The sequence below is a fragment of the Aspergillus welwitschiae genome (genome assembly GCF_003344945.1).
Source record: "Aspergillus welwitschiae strain CBS 139.54b unplaced genomic scaffold BDQ94scaffold_14, whole genome shotgun sequence".
NCBI lineage: Eukaryota > Fungi > Ascomycota > Eurotiomycetes > Eurotiales > Aspergillaceae > Aspergillus > Aspergillus welwitschiae.
Window position 1 is genome coordinate 165,596 of NW_020798708.1, and position 12,234 is coordinate 177,829.

Consider the following 12,234-nt stretch of genomic DNA (forward strand, 5'->3'; position numbering starts at 1 on the left):
CACGGGACTGCACACGCTAACCCGCTTTTGGAAAATCACCAACGGTAGGTACCTAGCCTCCCCGATCTACGGATGCCTCAGGCTAGAATTCGGAACCATTGCACCAGACGGAAGTCGAACTCTTACAGGCAAAATCAGCCTATTTTGTGCTACTCCTAGACTAGATGAAAATTCTGAGCAAATAAATTAATTGAGCAAATGTATAAGCATCTATCGCTAGCCAATGTATGTCCCTGCTAATAAACCCAAGAAGCGAACCTGAATATCCCAGAAAACTCCAAACCGAGACTTTTTCCCAGCAAATAAGCGAAACGCAAATGTCTAGCCAGATAAATTACTCTTTCAGCAAGTCTATGCCGTCTAGTCCGTATCCAAAATCCATTATGACAGCGCGAGAGTCTTGGCTGGTAGCCACAATGCGCCGATAATCGGACTTGACGCTGAGCATCCAGCTCGTTGTCCAGCCCGGAAGGTCAATGGATAGCTCGCCACTTTGAGCATCGAATACTTTGACACTCATGTCATAGCTACCACTGACGATTCTTTGGTTCATACTGTCGAGGTGCAAGGAGCGAACCAAGCCCGCGTGGCCCTTGAGCTCATTGACCATGTCGCCGGTATTGGCGTCAAACTGATAGATCACTTGATCGTTGCCGCCAGTGAGAATGGTTCGAGCATCATCGCTGAATTCAACACATGCCAGTCCACGGTCCTTGCTGGGAAACTCCTTGACACAAAGGCCAGAAGTGATGTTCCAGAGCTTGGCGACGCCGTCCCCGCTTGCAGAAACGACAAGATCTCCGCGCAGCTGAACAGCGTTCACTGGACCTCTGTGGCCAAGGAGTTTCTTCACCAAGGCCCCTGTGTGCCGATCCCACACACAAATTGTAGTGTCTTTGGAGCAGGACACAATGTACCGGTCATCAAAGCAGACATCCAGCACTCCTGCCTGATGGCCCACAAGGCGACGAATCGGCTTGTAGTCGTTCTTGATATCCCACACAATGCAGGTAAAATCAGACGAACCGGTGACCATGATTTCTTCGTCGAACTGGAGGCAGAGAATGGAAGCACTGTGATAGTCTGCGCTGTGCTCAATGGGAGCCATGATCCCCGCAGAGCGCGTCGGCGGGGGGCAAATGGTCAAGAAGGGCGGCTTTCCGGCTGATTGCTGCGCCGGGTTGTTGACCGGACCAATACCGGAGACATCGCCCGGGGGAGGGCCAATGATCTTCCGGCATGGCCAAGGGTAATGAGCGTCCCATACACGAATGGTTCGATCGCGAGAGCCAGTGATGATTTTGTCCCTGGGGAATGATTAGAGAAAAGCTTATATGCAGATGTTTACCAACGAGTAACTTACTCATCAAATTGCGCACAGTAGACACTGTCCTTATGGCCATGAAGGTAGATAGCAGCGGCCTTTCCTTCCTTCCACCGATGTTCCAAAGCACGGCGAACCAGGAACATCCGCTTCCAATCCTGCTTGGGATGAGTCTTACCCAAACCAGCAGATTGTCTCTTCTTGAAAGGGAGCCCGCTAGGGTGTTGTCCGTAAGTATGGCGGAACACGTGCCGCCAGATGTGCCGGGAGGATGCCTGCTCACTCCAAGCACGAGAAACCAGCTCAGACTGCATAAGGGACTCGGGATCGAGGTAGGAGAACACTTGTGACATGACCTCAGGAGGAAGGCAGCCAACAGGATCAATCCGTACTATAGCCAGGGCTGGGTCAGATAGCTCTGAGCGATCGCGTAGATCGATTCCAATGCCACTTTCCGAGTCTTGAGTCAATCTTGCATCCGAGAGCTTCATACTGTCCCGCAGAGCTCTTGCCAGCTCATTCTGAGCTGCAGCTGCAGCGCGAGCTGCCGCTCCCGCATAAATGTCATTCGAGAAAACAGGTGGCTCCAGGCCATTTCCAGGAACAGGGGCGCCAGCATGGGCGTAGAAACCGTGCAGCGCGGAGATGCTTTCCAGGGATGGTCGACGATTAATGCTAGTTTCATTGCACCAGGAATTTCTCATGGTTTCTGGTTGAGGATGAACAGAATGTCTGGACGACTTGTTGCGGAGCGTCACCGAGAGGCGACGACCCAGAGCTCGCAGACCGTCCACGGGATGGCGTAAGCTAGAGAAGCTCTTTGCTTCACGGCGCCTAGGGACAGGCTCTGGAAAATGGTTCATATCCTCCACGACCTGGCCGTCATCATCATCTCCCGAATCCACCACAGACAGCCCGTGCCACACGTCATGTTCCAATCCGGTTGTATGAGCGGTTGAGGTCGTAGCAGTTCGAGGCCGAGTGCGGAGGGAGAAAGAGGGGCGTCGACGGGACGTAATAGTGCTAGAGTCTCGTGGAGCCATGACGGCGATCGATGTCACAGTGACAATCTCAATTAAGGCCAGCCACGCGGGGGACACTTAGGACAGAGCGTTCTCGGTAGATTGTTATAGTATAGGAATCGAGTTAATTCCCTTAGCGCGGCTGAGACACACCCTCAGGGGTCAGACGCAAGGGTAACGCTGCTGGTCAAGGAAGAAAATGTGATGCGTCAATAGGGGATATAAGGCGGTATCGAGAGGCTGAATGGCGTAGGTAAGGGGAAAAATCGACAGGCTAGCAGCTCGAGTGACCAAGGAAGAGACCGATGTGATCAACAAGAACTCCTGATAACGAACACCAACCGCCCGGGCGAGTCTGATAGATAAATCGAGAATAGTTAACCAAAAAACAAAAGAGTGCAAGAGGGGTGTGAGAGAAGGATGGGTGCGAGCAACGAAAAGAGAGAAGGGTAGAAAGGAAAGAAAGTCTCAGAGAATCGAGTGTAGAAGAAACAACCCAGAAGAATTAAACCCCAAGACCTAGCGACTGCATGAAAAAGAAAAAACAACACTACTGCCAACAAATCTTAATTAAAAGCTGGAGGCATGGGATCGGGCGAGAGAAAAGGGAGGCCCGCCGCCCGGGCGGTGAGCCTCTTTTGCCCCCCAGCCCGACCAGCCCCGACCCGGTCCAGACCCTTGATTGGCTCTCCCAGGCTGACTGGTGGCGGGCTTCAATTTCTGCTGAGTTTTAAACCGCTAAAAGAAGTGTGCCGCGGATATTTTTCCTTTGTGATGGCCATTGTTCGCCCCTGTCAATTAGGGCATCCGTAAGGCTCACATGGCTCGGATGGCAGAATAGGATTGGACTTGATTTCAGGGGTCTGGCATTCAGGTGGATGCCTGATGAAATGATGTTTGGTCTCCTACATACCATACACGTCTCAGCGAAGAAGTTCTGTTCAGGCATTAACAAGTACCTTCTCTGTAGCGGATGGGGAGGGGTCACTCCTACATCAGGGTATCAATGCCTGTAGGAGATGTCCAAGGTCTAATTCTATGTTTACCCATTCTCCGTCTGTGCATGCCGAGAATCGAGACGAACCCCTTTGTCTTGTTGTTCCGGCTCAGGGATCGACTCCATCCCATCTCCATCTCCTTCCCGCCCCCGTGGGGTTGCCAATCCTTCACGGTCTGGCCCACTTTGTCATTGCCAGTTGGCCAGGCAGGAATCCGCTGTCAACCACAATGCAATTATGCCTTGTGTGATCGGCCGTTGCGGAGTAGACACACTGGAAGTTCTAATACTCTGTTTGTGATTGAAACTTGTCTGAGTGATGCACTCATTGAGTTAGTGCTTAGTCGTAGCGTATGTCTGTGCGACTTTCCGGGCCACAGCCTCAACCGCTGCCGCCTGAACAAAGAGAGAATCTTATAACCGGGGATAATGAACCCCTTCGAACAGGGCTATTCGACCATGTTCAAAGCCCCTTTGTCAATACTCAAGGCCAAGGGGTCAGCACAGCTGCAGCATTAAGCTTTGAGGAACAGTTGTCGCAAACCTGCATGTTCACCGCAACAGATGGACCAGAATCATAAACGGTCATACAGCCATACATGACAAAGTAATTACATACAAGCTTCTCTAAGGTATCTACTTCAGCTCCCACTTTCCATCCTCAGTCACGATCTCCACCGACCGCTTCTCATCCAAGGAAATGCGTCCTGCATGCAGGATTGCCGTCGTGGCAATAGTGTTCTTCAGCGTCGGGATCGGCCTGGCATCCAGCTGATCGAGCGTCAACCGCCCCTCATTAACAGCCGTGACGGCATCAATGAACTTCTCGAAACTGATGTATCCGTAGCCCGTCTGACCACCGAAGTTACCCTCCTCGTCGGGTGCGTACTTCATATAGAACCTGCGCAACTGTTAGTAAGCATGACATCCAAGCCAACGCCAAGAGAAGTAGAAACGTACGGGTTAATCCAAGACAATCCAGCCTCATCCTCGGTAACATCATAGCCACGCTTCGCCTGATTGACACGGATTTCACCCTTCGAGCCCATATCTGCACTTGTTAGCATCATTCACTCTATGAGCCAACAACATCAACCCCGAGAAGCGACCTACAATGGAAGTACTGGTTAGAGTGTACACCGGCCCTCTGTGGTGCGGTCCAACTAGATGTGTAAACACCCGTAGCCATTCTTGATCCATCCTTCTTCTTCCATTCCACAAGTAGAGTAATCGTGTCCTCCGTCTCATGGGCACAGCCCAGCTCGACAGCAGTTCCCGTCGCCGCACTAGCCGTCACCTTCACGGGAACATAGTCCGGCACCATGCTCTCATTAACATCCACGTGGTGGCTGTTCAAATAATAAGAGATATCCGAGTCCTTACCAGCCCAGGCCTTGAACGTCTCCAGCTGGCTCTTGGGCTGACTCATGTAGCTGTAAAAGTAGTTGAAGTCACCAAGCTTGGCAGCCTTAGCGCGGGCGTCACTGTAGGCCGGGTCGAAGCGCTTGTGGTGTTCAATGTACACAACGACATTGTGCTTGCGAGACTCAGCGAGCAAATCGAGGTGGTCAGAGAGGAGCTTGGTCGCGGGCTTAGTGATGAGAACGTGGATCTTGCGCTGAATGGCGTACAGAGCGATAGGGTAATGGGTGGGGTCGGGTGTGAAAATGGTGATTGCAGAGCCGGCGGGAAGGGCGTCAATGGCAGCTTTGTAGGCTTCTGGGTCGGAGGTGTTGTCGGCGGGAAAGGAGGTGAAGGAGACATCAAGGCCGTTGTAGACTTCGGAGATATTCTTCTGCAAGTGTGCGCCTTGGTTTCTCTCAGTCAGTTTTGGCGAATTGCTGAGTATGAAGGGAAACGAGGGTGTGGCTTACGGATTCCAGGGAATTTGGATCCAGATACGCCCACCATGCTCAAATCGCCAACTTTGCCGCGACGACGCAAGTCGAAGAGCGTTAGGCCCACGACACCCACTTTCTTGTCGGAGGTCGAGGCTGTACCACCGACGTAGCCGGTCGTGTACTCGCCTGTTCCTACCTGGTTTGCTGGTTAGTGGGGAATATGCGATGAACGGAAAGGAGGACGTACCATCAACACAGCTGGGGGAGCCATTGTGATTGCTGTGGTGTAAATTTAACTAAGAAGAGATATTAAGAGGGGAAGAATATGACAAGAAAGAAGGAAATAATCTGGTCGCTCAGTGGGTTGGCGGTCATATAAGAAATCCTGCTGGACCGGGTTTTGCGGGGTCATTAGCCGATGGCTGGTTGAGCTATAAAATGGTATGGGATTGCATCAATGGTGGAAGATATACAGGGCGCGATACAGTCCATTCGATGTCCATTGTGTCTAACAGTATCTTACAAGTTGCTTTGAATTGGTGCTACTATAATGCCCCTCAAAACTCGCTCTTCACATAGTTCACATGCAGCCCTGTTAGTACTTTTCTTACTGTATGACAGCTGCTGTCGGCGTTTGATACGGACAAAAGTGGCAAGTTTGCTGCAAGCTCATTCTGATTGGTGGATAAATTTGTCCGAAACGGTGGAGACGTGGGATGATACCGAAACGGTACGGCAGGGCACGCGGGGTAAACATGAGGGGTGGTCTACTATATAAGTCCATCGAGTGATGCACAACGCCAACTACAGCTTCGCAACACACATATCCCATTAATTGAAAGTTATAGACACATATACTCTACAGATCAGTCAAGTACATCTACCACACCCCCTGAACCCAAGCCCAAAACTAACAGCAGATCAAAGAATGCCTTTTACCCCGCTCCGCCCCGGAGTCTACGCTCCAACCATGACTTTCTTCGACCCTTCAACCGAAGACCTTGACGTCCCTACCATTCGCAAGCACGCCGTTCGCCTCGCAAAAGCCGGTCTCGTCGGTCTCGTCTGCATGGGCTCCAACGGCGAAGCCGTACACCTCACCCGGGCAGAGCGCAAGACCGTGATCAACGAGACCCGCTCCGCACTCGTTGAAGCCGGCTTCTCCAACGTCCCCGTCATCGCAGGAGCCAGCGAACAATCCATTCGCGGCACCATCGAGCTCTGCAAGGAATCCTACGAAGCCGGAGCTGAATATGCCCTGATCGTTCCCCCCAGCTACTACCGCTACGCCACCGGCAACGACCAAACCCTCTATGAATTCTTCACCAGCGTCGCCGATGGTTCCCCCATCCCTCTCATCCTCTACAACTACCCCGGTGCCGTGGCAGGAATTGACATGGACTCCGACCTCATCATCCGCATCTCTCAGCACCCCAACATCGTAGGCACGAAGTTCACTTGCGCCAACACCGGCAAGTTGACCCGTGTTGCTTCCGCCCTGCACGCCATTACCCCTCCTTCGCCGTTGGCTCCGGCGCAGCGCAAGTTCCCCAGCACAAAGACGGAGGCAAACCACCCATACGTTGCGTTCGGAGGTATTGCAGATTTCTCCCTGCAGACGCTGGCGTCCGGAGGTTCCGCGATCCTGGCGGGTGGCGCGAATGTCATCCCCAAGCTGTGTGTGCAGATCTTCAACCTCTGGAGCGCGGGTCGCTTCACGGAGGCTATGGAGGCTCAGGAGTTGTTGAGTAAGGCTGACTGGGTTCTCACTAAGGCAGCTATCCCCGGTACGAAGAGTGCCATTCAGAGCTACTATGGATATGGTGGATTCCCGCGTCGCCCGTTGGCTCGCTTGAGTGCTGAGCAGGCGGAGGCGGTGGCTGAGAAGATCAAGGATGCCATGGAGGTTGAGAAGTCGTTGCCGGATATTGCTTAGTCCATTGTATCATATAGATTATGACTTGTGAATAGAAGGATTTCCGAGGCGTGTGTGTATCTGCAGTAAAACTGAAACCAGTGGGGTCGGCGTTCGGAGCGAAGTCCGACTTGGGCGGGCTGTTGATAGACCGAAGTATGGAACCCCCACGCTACATTCCGGATAAAGACATGCTGGTTGGTGGACAAACCACACCGATTCAAGAACGGATATTGTTTCTGACAGCTCGGAGCACATCGGCGTGGATAAATCCTACGATCACTGCAACAGTAGGACTGTAGAGCTCGCTTCGGCATGACACTACAGCCGCCCATCATCCTTGGATTTGGAAGATGGCCTGGACTTCTTCCAGAACATATTCCAAAACATAATATCATTTACTGATCTTCGTAGATTGAGCAGCCACTTTACCAACTACACCTACACAATGCAAACAGAAGAAGCAGAACCCACTATCTCGTAACATGAAGAACAGATCGGAACCCCAATCCCCCATTACACACCCTCTCTCCAACACCTACAGTAATTACTACACACCAACCCACTCAACCCCAGATCTCTCCCTCACCTCCGCCGCCGACCTCCCCACCAACCCCTCCCAGAAATGACACGTCCCAGCAGGCACCACCTCCTCCACTTCCAACGACAACAACGTATCAAGCACCCAATCCTGAAATCTCTTCCTCCCATCCCTCGGCGCAGGCGAAGCCGTGATAACCTCGATAGCCTGTTGCCGCTGCTGCTCACCACCAAGAGTTGCAAGCTTGACTTTCCCGACAGCCTGCATCATGGTCTCCATGGTGCGCAACGGGGTGTTTATCCTCGCTTCAAACTGGTACCAGAGATTGTCAAGGTGGATGACTTGGACGTGGAGAAGGTCGCCGGTTGGTGATGAGGGCTTAGCTATCAAAAAGCCCCAATGAGATCGGTGGTGGGGGTCTTCGCCCGGGCCGAAGATTTGGATGGATAGTTCGTAGGATGGTGGCGGTGATGACATGGTACTGCGGTGGGAGGGGAGGTAAGTATGAGGTTGAAGGGTGGAAGACTACTCTCACTTGTTGTTCGTAGAGGCTCAATGAGATGGCTTTCCGTACCCTTTCTTTCTTTCTTTCTTTTTTGTTTTTTTTTTTGTTTTTTGTTTTTTTTTGTGCCGTCTCGCTGCGCAAGTGATGATCTGTTTGTATGGCACTCCTTGCATGAACGAATATTCATACGTCTGACTTTTTCCTTTCACGTATAAGTCAAGGATAATGGAATACTTGAACGCAAATACCAACGCTCTTCCATGCAGGTTGCCACTGGTCTTCTATAGAGTCCTAACTAAACCTATTGTTGGAAATACCATGTCCCACTTGGTATACTGGGTCTACATGAGCTCAATCAACACCAGCCAGCTGACCAAATAGGTATTGGATGATAAGCATGCACCGTGAATTCCATCATCCACGTACGAGTGTGACAAATAGTTATTAAATGCGTTATACTCTCAGTGTAGCGCCATCACCCGAATTAGCTCTTGCTCTTATGATGAATGAAATCAGCCAACAAAGGGTGTTTTACTCCATGAAATCTTCGCCACGCTGCAATCAATAGAACGAATCAGAGAACAAAATCAAGCCCTATGCAACAATTTGCCCAAGCGCCTAATCGTGGTCTCATGAATATTCACCACCCACTCAAAATCAGAGAATTTGTCCAGTCAGTATGGTATAGCTTTATCTCCGCGGATTGTTTTTGACGATTCCGTCTGCACCCTTGTTGAACTTAACCCGACAATCCGGACAGTACCATTTCGCCGTGCGACTTGGTACCTCAGACAGCCCGACACAGTCAAGGTGAAACCATTCTCGGTCGCACTACTCATGTTAGAGGCGCCATACAAAGCAAAAATATAGAACACATACCTCTTGATTTTCACAGCAGATCATCGTCCCGAAACTCACGTCTCCGCATAGACAATACCGTGGTTCGTTCGGGTCGATCTCTTCCAGTACTCCATCCTCGTCGATTCGAATGTCCTCACGTGCCAGGGTTCCATCTTTCAGGCCAACCTCACGCGTCCCGATCCGCTTCTTCCCGGGCTTCGCTTTGCGGCGACCGTAGCTTACCGCTGCACCACCGTCTTGGCCTGAAGATACAGGACCTGGAGCGGGGCGTTTACGCCTGCGGTTGGGAGCACTCACACTGGCAGCTCGAGCGGTTTCTGGCACAGGAGTCTTCCGAGCAGGTGTGGCGCTTTTCTGGCGGAGCTCGCGTTTAGTAGAAGGTGCAACGACGCTGGCATTGGTGGTTGGCTCTAATGATAGAGCAGCCGAGCGGCGAGAGGGGGGGCGGGTAACCGGGGGGTTTGGCGTCGCCGCTTTTGCGGCTGAGATCGTAGGTTGTGCGATAGCGCGCTTGGATCCAGTTGGAGACGACGGTAAGGAAGGCTTCTGCGAATCGGAGGTTTCTACAGCTGTAGGAGCTGGTGCTGCATTTGTAGATAATTCAGGATTGGCGATGTTTGGATCAACGGGTGTGGGGGATCCTTTGCTAGTTCGGCGGCGTTTAGTCGCGCTTCGCAGCGAAGGACGGGTTTCAATTTCCACAGGCGCGGTAGGAGCAGCGGAGACAGCGGGGGCAGTAGGAACAGGGGAAGCAGCGGAGGTGGCAGTAGTAGGAACAGAGGGTGCAGAAGGAGAGGGACCGTCGGGTGCAGAGGGCTCAACAGTGGGGGGACCATCAGACGTAGAGGGGGCAGCGGAAGCAGAGGGGGCAGAAGATGTGGAGGGGACGGGAGCTGAAGGAATGGGGGGAACCTCTGGGGGTGTCACCTCTTCGAGTTTCCTCTTTTTCCCTGCACGAGTGGGCTTGCTCACAGCTGAAACTTCTGGAACACTAGCTGTGGGTACATCAGTGGGAGCCACTCCTGGCTGGACTCCATCTTTGGCTGTTTGTTCTTGGGCTGCTGCGGCGGCGGCGGCGGCGGCTGCAGCTGCCGCCTGCTCTCGGGCCTGGTTCTCCCGTTTAAGCTTCTTGGCCTCATTCAGCTTCATGCCACGGTTGCTAAGCTTAGTCTCGAATGTGCCCTCAGTGTCGCCGGTGGCTTCGCTGCGTTTGGTCAGCTTGCCCGGAACGTACGTGTTCATGATGTCGTCACAGTCCAAGAATTCAGCACCAGTGGCCTCAGCCTGAGCTTTCGCCGCTCGGTAAGCCTCCCAGCCGCGGCCGCGCAAGGCCAGCTCGCGATGAATCATGACCTCGCTGGGTTGCCAAACGGCATTCTTCTTCATCTTCTTCCGCAGTTTCGTCATTTCCCACTCAGTCAGACGCAACCATGGCATATCCTCGCTTCCAGGTTTGGCATCGTCAGGAGGTGGCTTGAGCATCGCTAACGCATTGCTGGTCGATATGGCCGGAGCAGAAGGGCCTTGAGCACCGGTCGAAACCAAGCCAGAAGTCCGCGATCGCCGACGGCCCTTCTCCTTCTTGGCGGGCGCTGCTGCCGGCTCCGGGGGTGACTCTGAGGGCGTTATTTTGCTGTCCGGCTCCACATCTGAATGCTCTGTGCTGGCAATAGGCGAGTCGGGGTGCAAATCGGCCAGATGCTCGGCGGAGATGAGGGATCGGCGTGTGCGCGACTTCTGCACAGTTGTCGCGCGAGCAGTATCGTGGCCATCCAAGCGCAAAGTGATGCGCGTCGTGGTGGGCGGGCCAGAAGCTTCCTCGGTTTTCTTGGTCGAGCGGCTCCTTTTGGTTGTTGTGACGGGCGGCGCGGGAGGAGGAGTGGGTTCGCGCGACGCGGGCTTGGGGAGAGCTTCGAGCTTTTGCTTAATGCTGTCTAGCCGGTTGAAGTGGCGATCGATGACATCGTAGAGACGGCAAGCTTCCGCATAGGCCGATTCACGGGCGTTGATGGCGCGATCAAGTTGTTCAGAGATATCTTTGCGCAGAGCACGCGCGTCGGGACGCACGTCCGAGGGGAGGGTGGGCAGTTGACCATAGGCCTTGGTGAGATCATGAACGCCTTGTGTAGCTTCCAAGTAGCGTTCATCAAGGCCGCGGATGAGAGTTAGGGAGCGAATGAGGTCAGCGGGGAGGTATTCCGTGTAGTCAATATAGTCCGTGACGGTGGCCTGGGCGTCGGGATCAAAGGGGCCGTCGAGAATTAGCCCACCGGCATCGTGGTAGTCCGCCATGCCATCCAACAGGTAGACAGAAAGGGTATACGATTGCGAAGGGGCAATAGATGGAGCGATTGAGGGAGCGACAGAGGGCGCGTTGAAGGAATAGGCGGACAAATGGTCAGAGATGGGCGGGCACCATGGGGGTGGGTGCGGCCAGGAAGAGGGACTGGTCCGCACTTTTACATGGGGGGAGCTTGACAGACCAGAGCCTGCAAGCTAAGGTGAACAATAAGTTAGAGACAAAAGAGAAAAGCGGAGGAAAAGTTCAATGAGAGGACAAAGTGACGGAGGTAAGGGAGAATGAGAAGCAATCGAAGTATGCCAATGACGGGGACTGAAGTGGAGGAGCAACTGAGATCACTTGGAAGATGTTGGCCAGTTCCGGGCCTTCGTTTCCCTCCGGCTGGAACCACCGCGGGTCGCGCTCCGGAACATAATTGATCCGAGGTTGACAGGTCAGGCACAGGCACAAGCAAGGTTATATTGCCGTCTCATGCCCGGAAAAACCACAATTTCTCCAGTACGATATAAGGAGTACACTGATGACATTGCCCGGCAACGTTCAACAAATGTTTACACTAGTGGAATGATAATAAATCGTTATGTCTGCTATGAACCACAAACTATGACAGCGCACTATGCTCTCCTCCTTGCTGCGCAGTTTAAGACTTGGTTCCATGTCTGCACCATTTACTATTAATCAATGTATCAAGAATTCATTTCCGACCTAGCTTAATTCAGTCAGCAATATCCACAAGGTACTTAGCAGTGCATATTCTTCACTTATATAGTACCAGCAGAGCATACTCAGTTGTTGACAAGATTTACTGCCAATCTTATGTCGCATATGGGTAGCATGCACAGAGATGCAATGAATCTAGGACACTATAGATAGTCATGACGCTTAATCCTACTTGTTCCTACGAATATGAAGGCTTCGAGCAAGCT

The 12,234-nt window shown here is 52.6% G+C and overlaps 6 protein-coding genes across 6 annotated transcripts; 1 reads left to right on the plus strand and 5 right to left on the minus strand.

Annotated features, from left to right (window-relative positions):
• Positions 1 to 175: 175 nt before the first annotated feature.
• Positions 176 to 2,905, minus strand: BDQ94DRAFT_142680 (F-box/WD repeat-containing protein). Its single transcript, XM_026766079.1, has 2 exons — positions 1,364 to 2,905; positions 176 to 1,307 (listed from the first exon to the last, which is right to left on the minus strand). The coding sequence occupies exons 1-2, from the start codon at positions 2,365 to 2,367 to the stop codon at positions 335 to 337; spliced, it is 1,977 nt and encodes a 658-aa protein (XP_026626814.1). The 5' UTR covers positions 2,368 to 2,905; the 3' UTR covers positions 176 to 334.
• Positions 2,906 to 3,592: 687 nt separating this feature from the next.
• On the minus strand, positions 3,593 to 5,492 carry BDQ94DRAFT_26334 (Gfo/Idh/MocA family protein). The gene is made up of 5 exons (XM_026775349.1): positions 5,432 to 5,492; positions 5,218 to 5,380; positions 4,457 to 5,152; positions 4,304 to 4,394; positions 3,593 to 4,244 (listed from the first exon to the last, which is right to left on the minus strand). Exons 1-5 carry the CDS (start codon positions 5,453 to 5,455, stop codon positions 3,980 to 3,982), a joined length of 1,239 nt encoding a protein of 412 aa, XP_026626815.1. The 5' UTR covers positions 5,456 to 5,492; the 3' UTR covers positions 3,593 to 3,979.
• A 521-nt stretch (positions 5,493 to 6,013) lies between these two features.
• BDQ94DRAFT_142682 (dihydrodipicolinate synthase family protein) lies at positions 6,014 to 7,168 on the plus strand. Its single transcript, XM_026766080.1, has 2 exons — positions 6,014 to 6,058; positions 6,112 to 7,168. The coding sequence occupies exon 2, from the start codon at positions 6,113 to 6,115 to the stop codon at positions 7,118 to 7,120; it is 1,008 nt and encodes a 335-aa protein (XP_026626816.1). The 5' UTR covers positions 6,014 to 6,058; position 6,112; the 3' UTR covers positions 7,121 to 7,168.
• Positions 7,169 to 7,649: 481 nt separating this feature from the next.
• On the minus strand, positions 7,650 to 8,117 carry BDQ94DRAFT_169871 (uncharacterized protein; the record flags this gene model as incomplete). Its single annotated transcript, XM_026771369.1, has 1 exon — positions 7,650 to 8,117. The coding sequence occupies one exon, from the start codon at positions 8,115 to 8,117 to the stop codon at positions 7,650 to 7,652; it is 468 nt and encodes a 155-aa protein (XP_026626817.1).
• Positions 8,118 to 8,360: 243 nt separating this feature from the next.
• Positions 8,361 to 9,634, minus strand: BDQ94DRAFT_142685 (uncharacterized protein). Its single transcript, XM_026766081.1, has 2 exons — positions 9,025 to 9,634; positions 8,361 to 8,976 (listed from the first exon to the last, which is right to left on the minus strand). The coding sequence occupies exons 1-2, from the start codon at positions 9,046 to 9,048 to the stop codon at positions 8,836 to 8,838; spliced, it is 165 nt and encodes a 54-aa protein (XP_026626818.1). The 5' UTR covers positions 9,049 to 9,634; the 3' UTR covers positions 8,361 to 8,835.
• BDQ94DRAFT_142686 (uncharacterized protein) lies at positions 9,616 to 11,028 on the minus strand. The gene is made up of 2 exons (XM_026766082.1): positions 9,934 to 11,028; positions 9,616 to 9,652 (listed from the first exon to the last, which is right to left on the minus strand). Exons 1-2 carry the CDS (start codon positions 10,486 to 10,488, stop codon positions 9,629 to 9,631), a joined length of 579 nt encoding a protein of 192 aa, XP_026626819.1. The 5' UTR covers positions 10,489 to 11,028; the 3' UTR covers positions 9,616 to 9,628.
• Positions 11,029 to 12,234: the final 1,206 nt, after the last annotated feature.

Bases quoted from the DNA above. Each gene is read 5' to 3' on its own strand.
- BDQ94DRAFT_142680 (XM_026766079.1), bottom strand. From the start codon at position 2,367: ATGGCTCCACGAGACTCTAGCACTATTACGTCCCGTCGACGCCCCTCT. The intron at 1,308-1,363 runs GTAAGTTACTCG...ATCATTCCCCAG, and splicing joins TACTGTGCGCAATTTGATGA to GGACAAAATCATCACTGGCT.
- BDQ94DRAFT_26334 (XM_026775349.1), bottom strand. From the start codon at position 5,455: ATGGCTCCCCCAGCTGTGTTGATG. The intron at 4,395-4,456 runs GTAGGTCGCTTC...TAACAAGTGCAG, and splicing joins CTCTAACCAGTACTTCCATT to ATATGGGCTCGAAGGGTGAA. The intron at 4,245-4,303 runs GTACGTTTCTAC...ACAGTTGCGCAG, and splicing joins GGATTGTCTTGGATTAACCC to GTTCTATATGAAGTACGCAC.
- BDQ94DRAFT_142682 (XM_026766080.1), top strand. From the start codon at position 6,113: ATGCCTTTTACCCCGCTCCGCCCCGGAGTCTACGCTCCAACCATGACT.
- BDQ94DRAFT_142685 (XM_026766081.1), bottom strand. From the start codon at position 9,048: ATGATCTGCTGTGAAAATCAAGAG. The intron at 8,977-9,024 runs GTATGTGTTCTA...TAACATGAGTAG, and splicing joins TCTGCTGTGAAAATCAAGAG to TGCGACCGAGAATGGTTTCA.
- BDQ94DRAFT_142686 (XM_026766082.1), bottom strand. From the start codon at position 10,488: ATGCTCAAGCCACCTCCTGACGATGCCAAACCTGGAAGCGAGGATATG. The intron at 9,653-9,933 runs GTGACACCCCCA...CCGCCGAACTAG, and splicing joins AAAAGAGGAAACTCGAAGAG to CAAAGGATCCCCCACACCCG.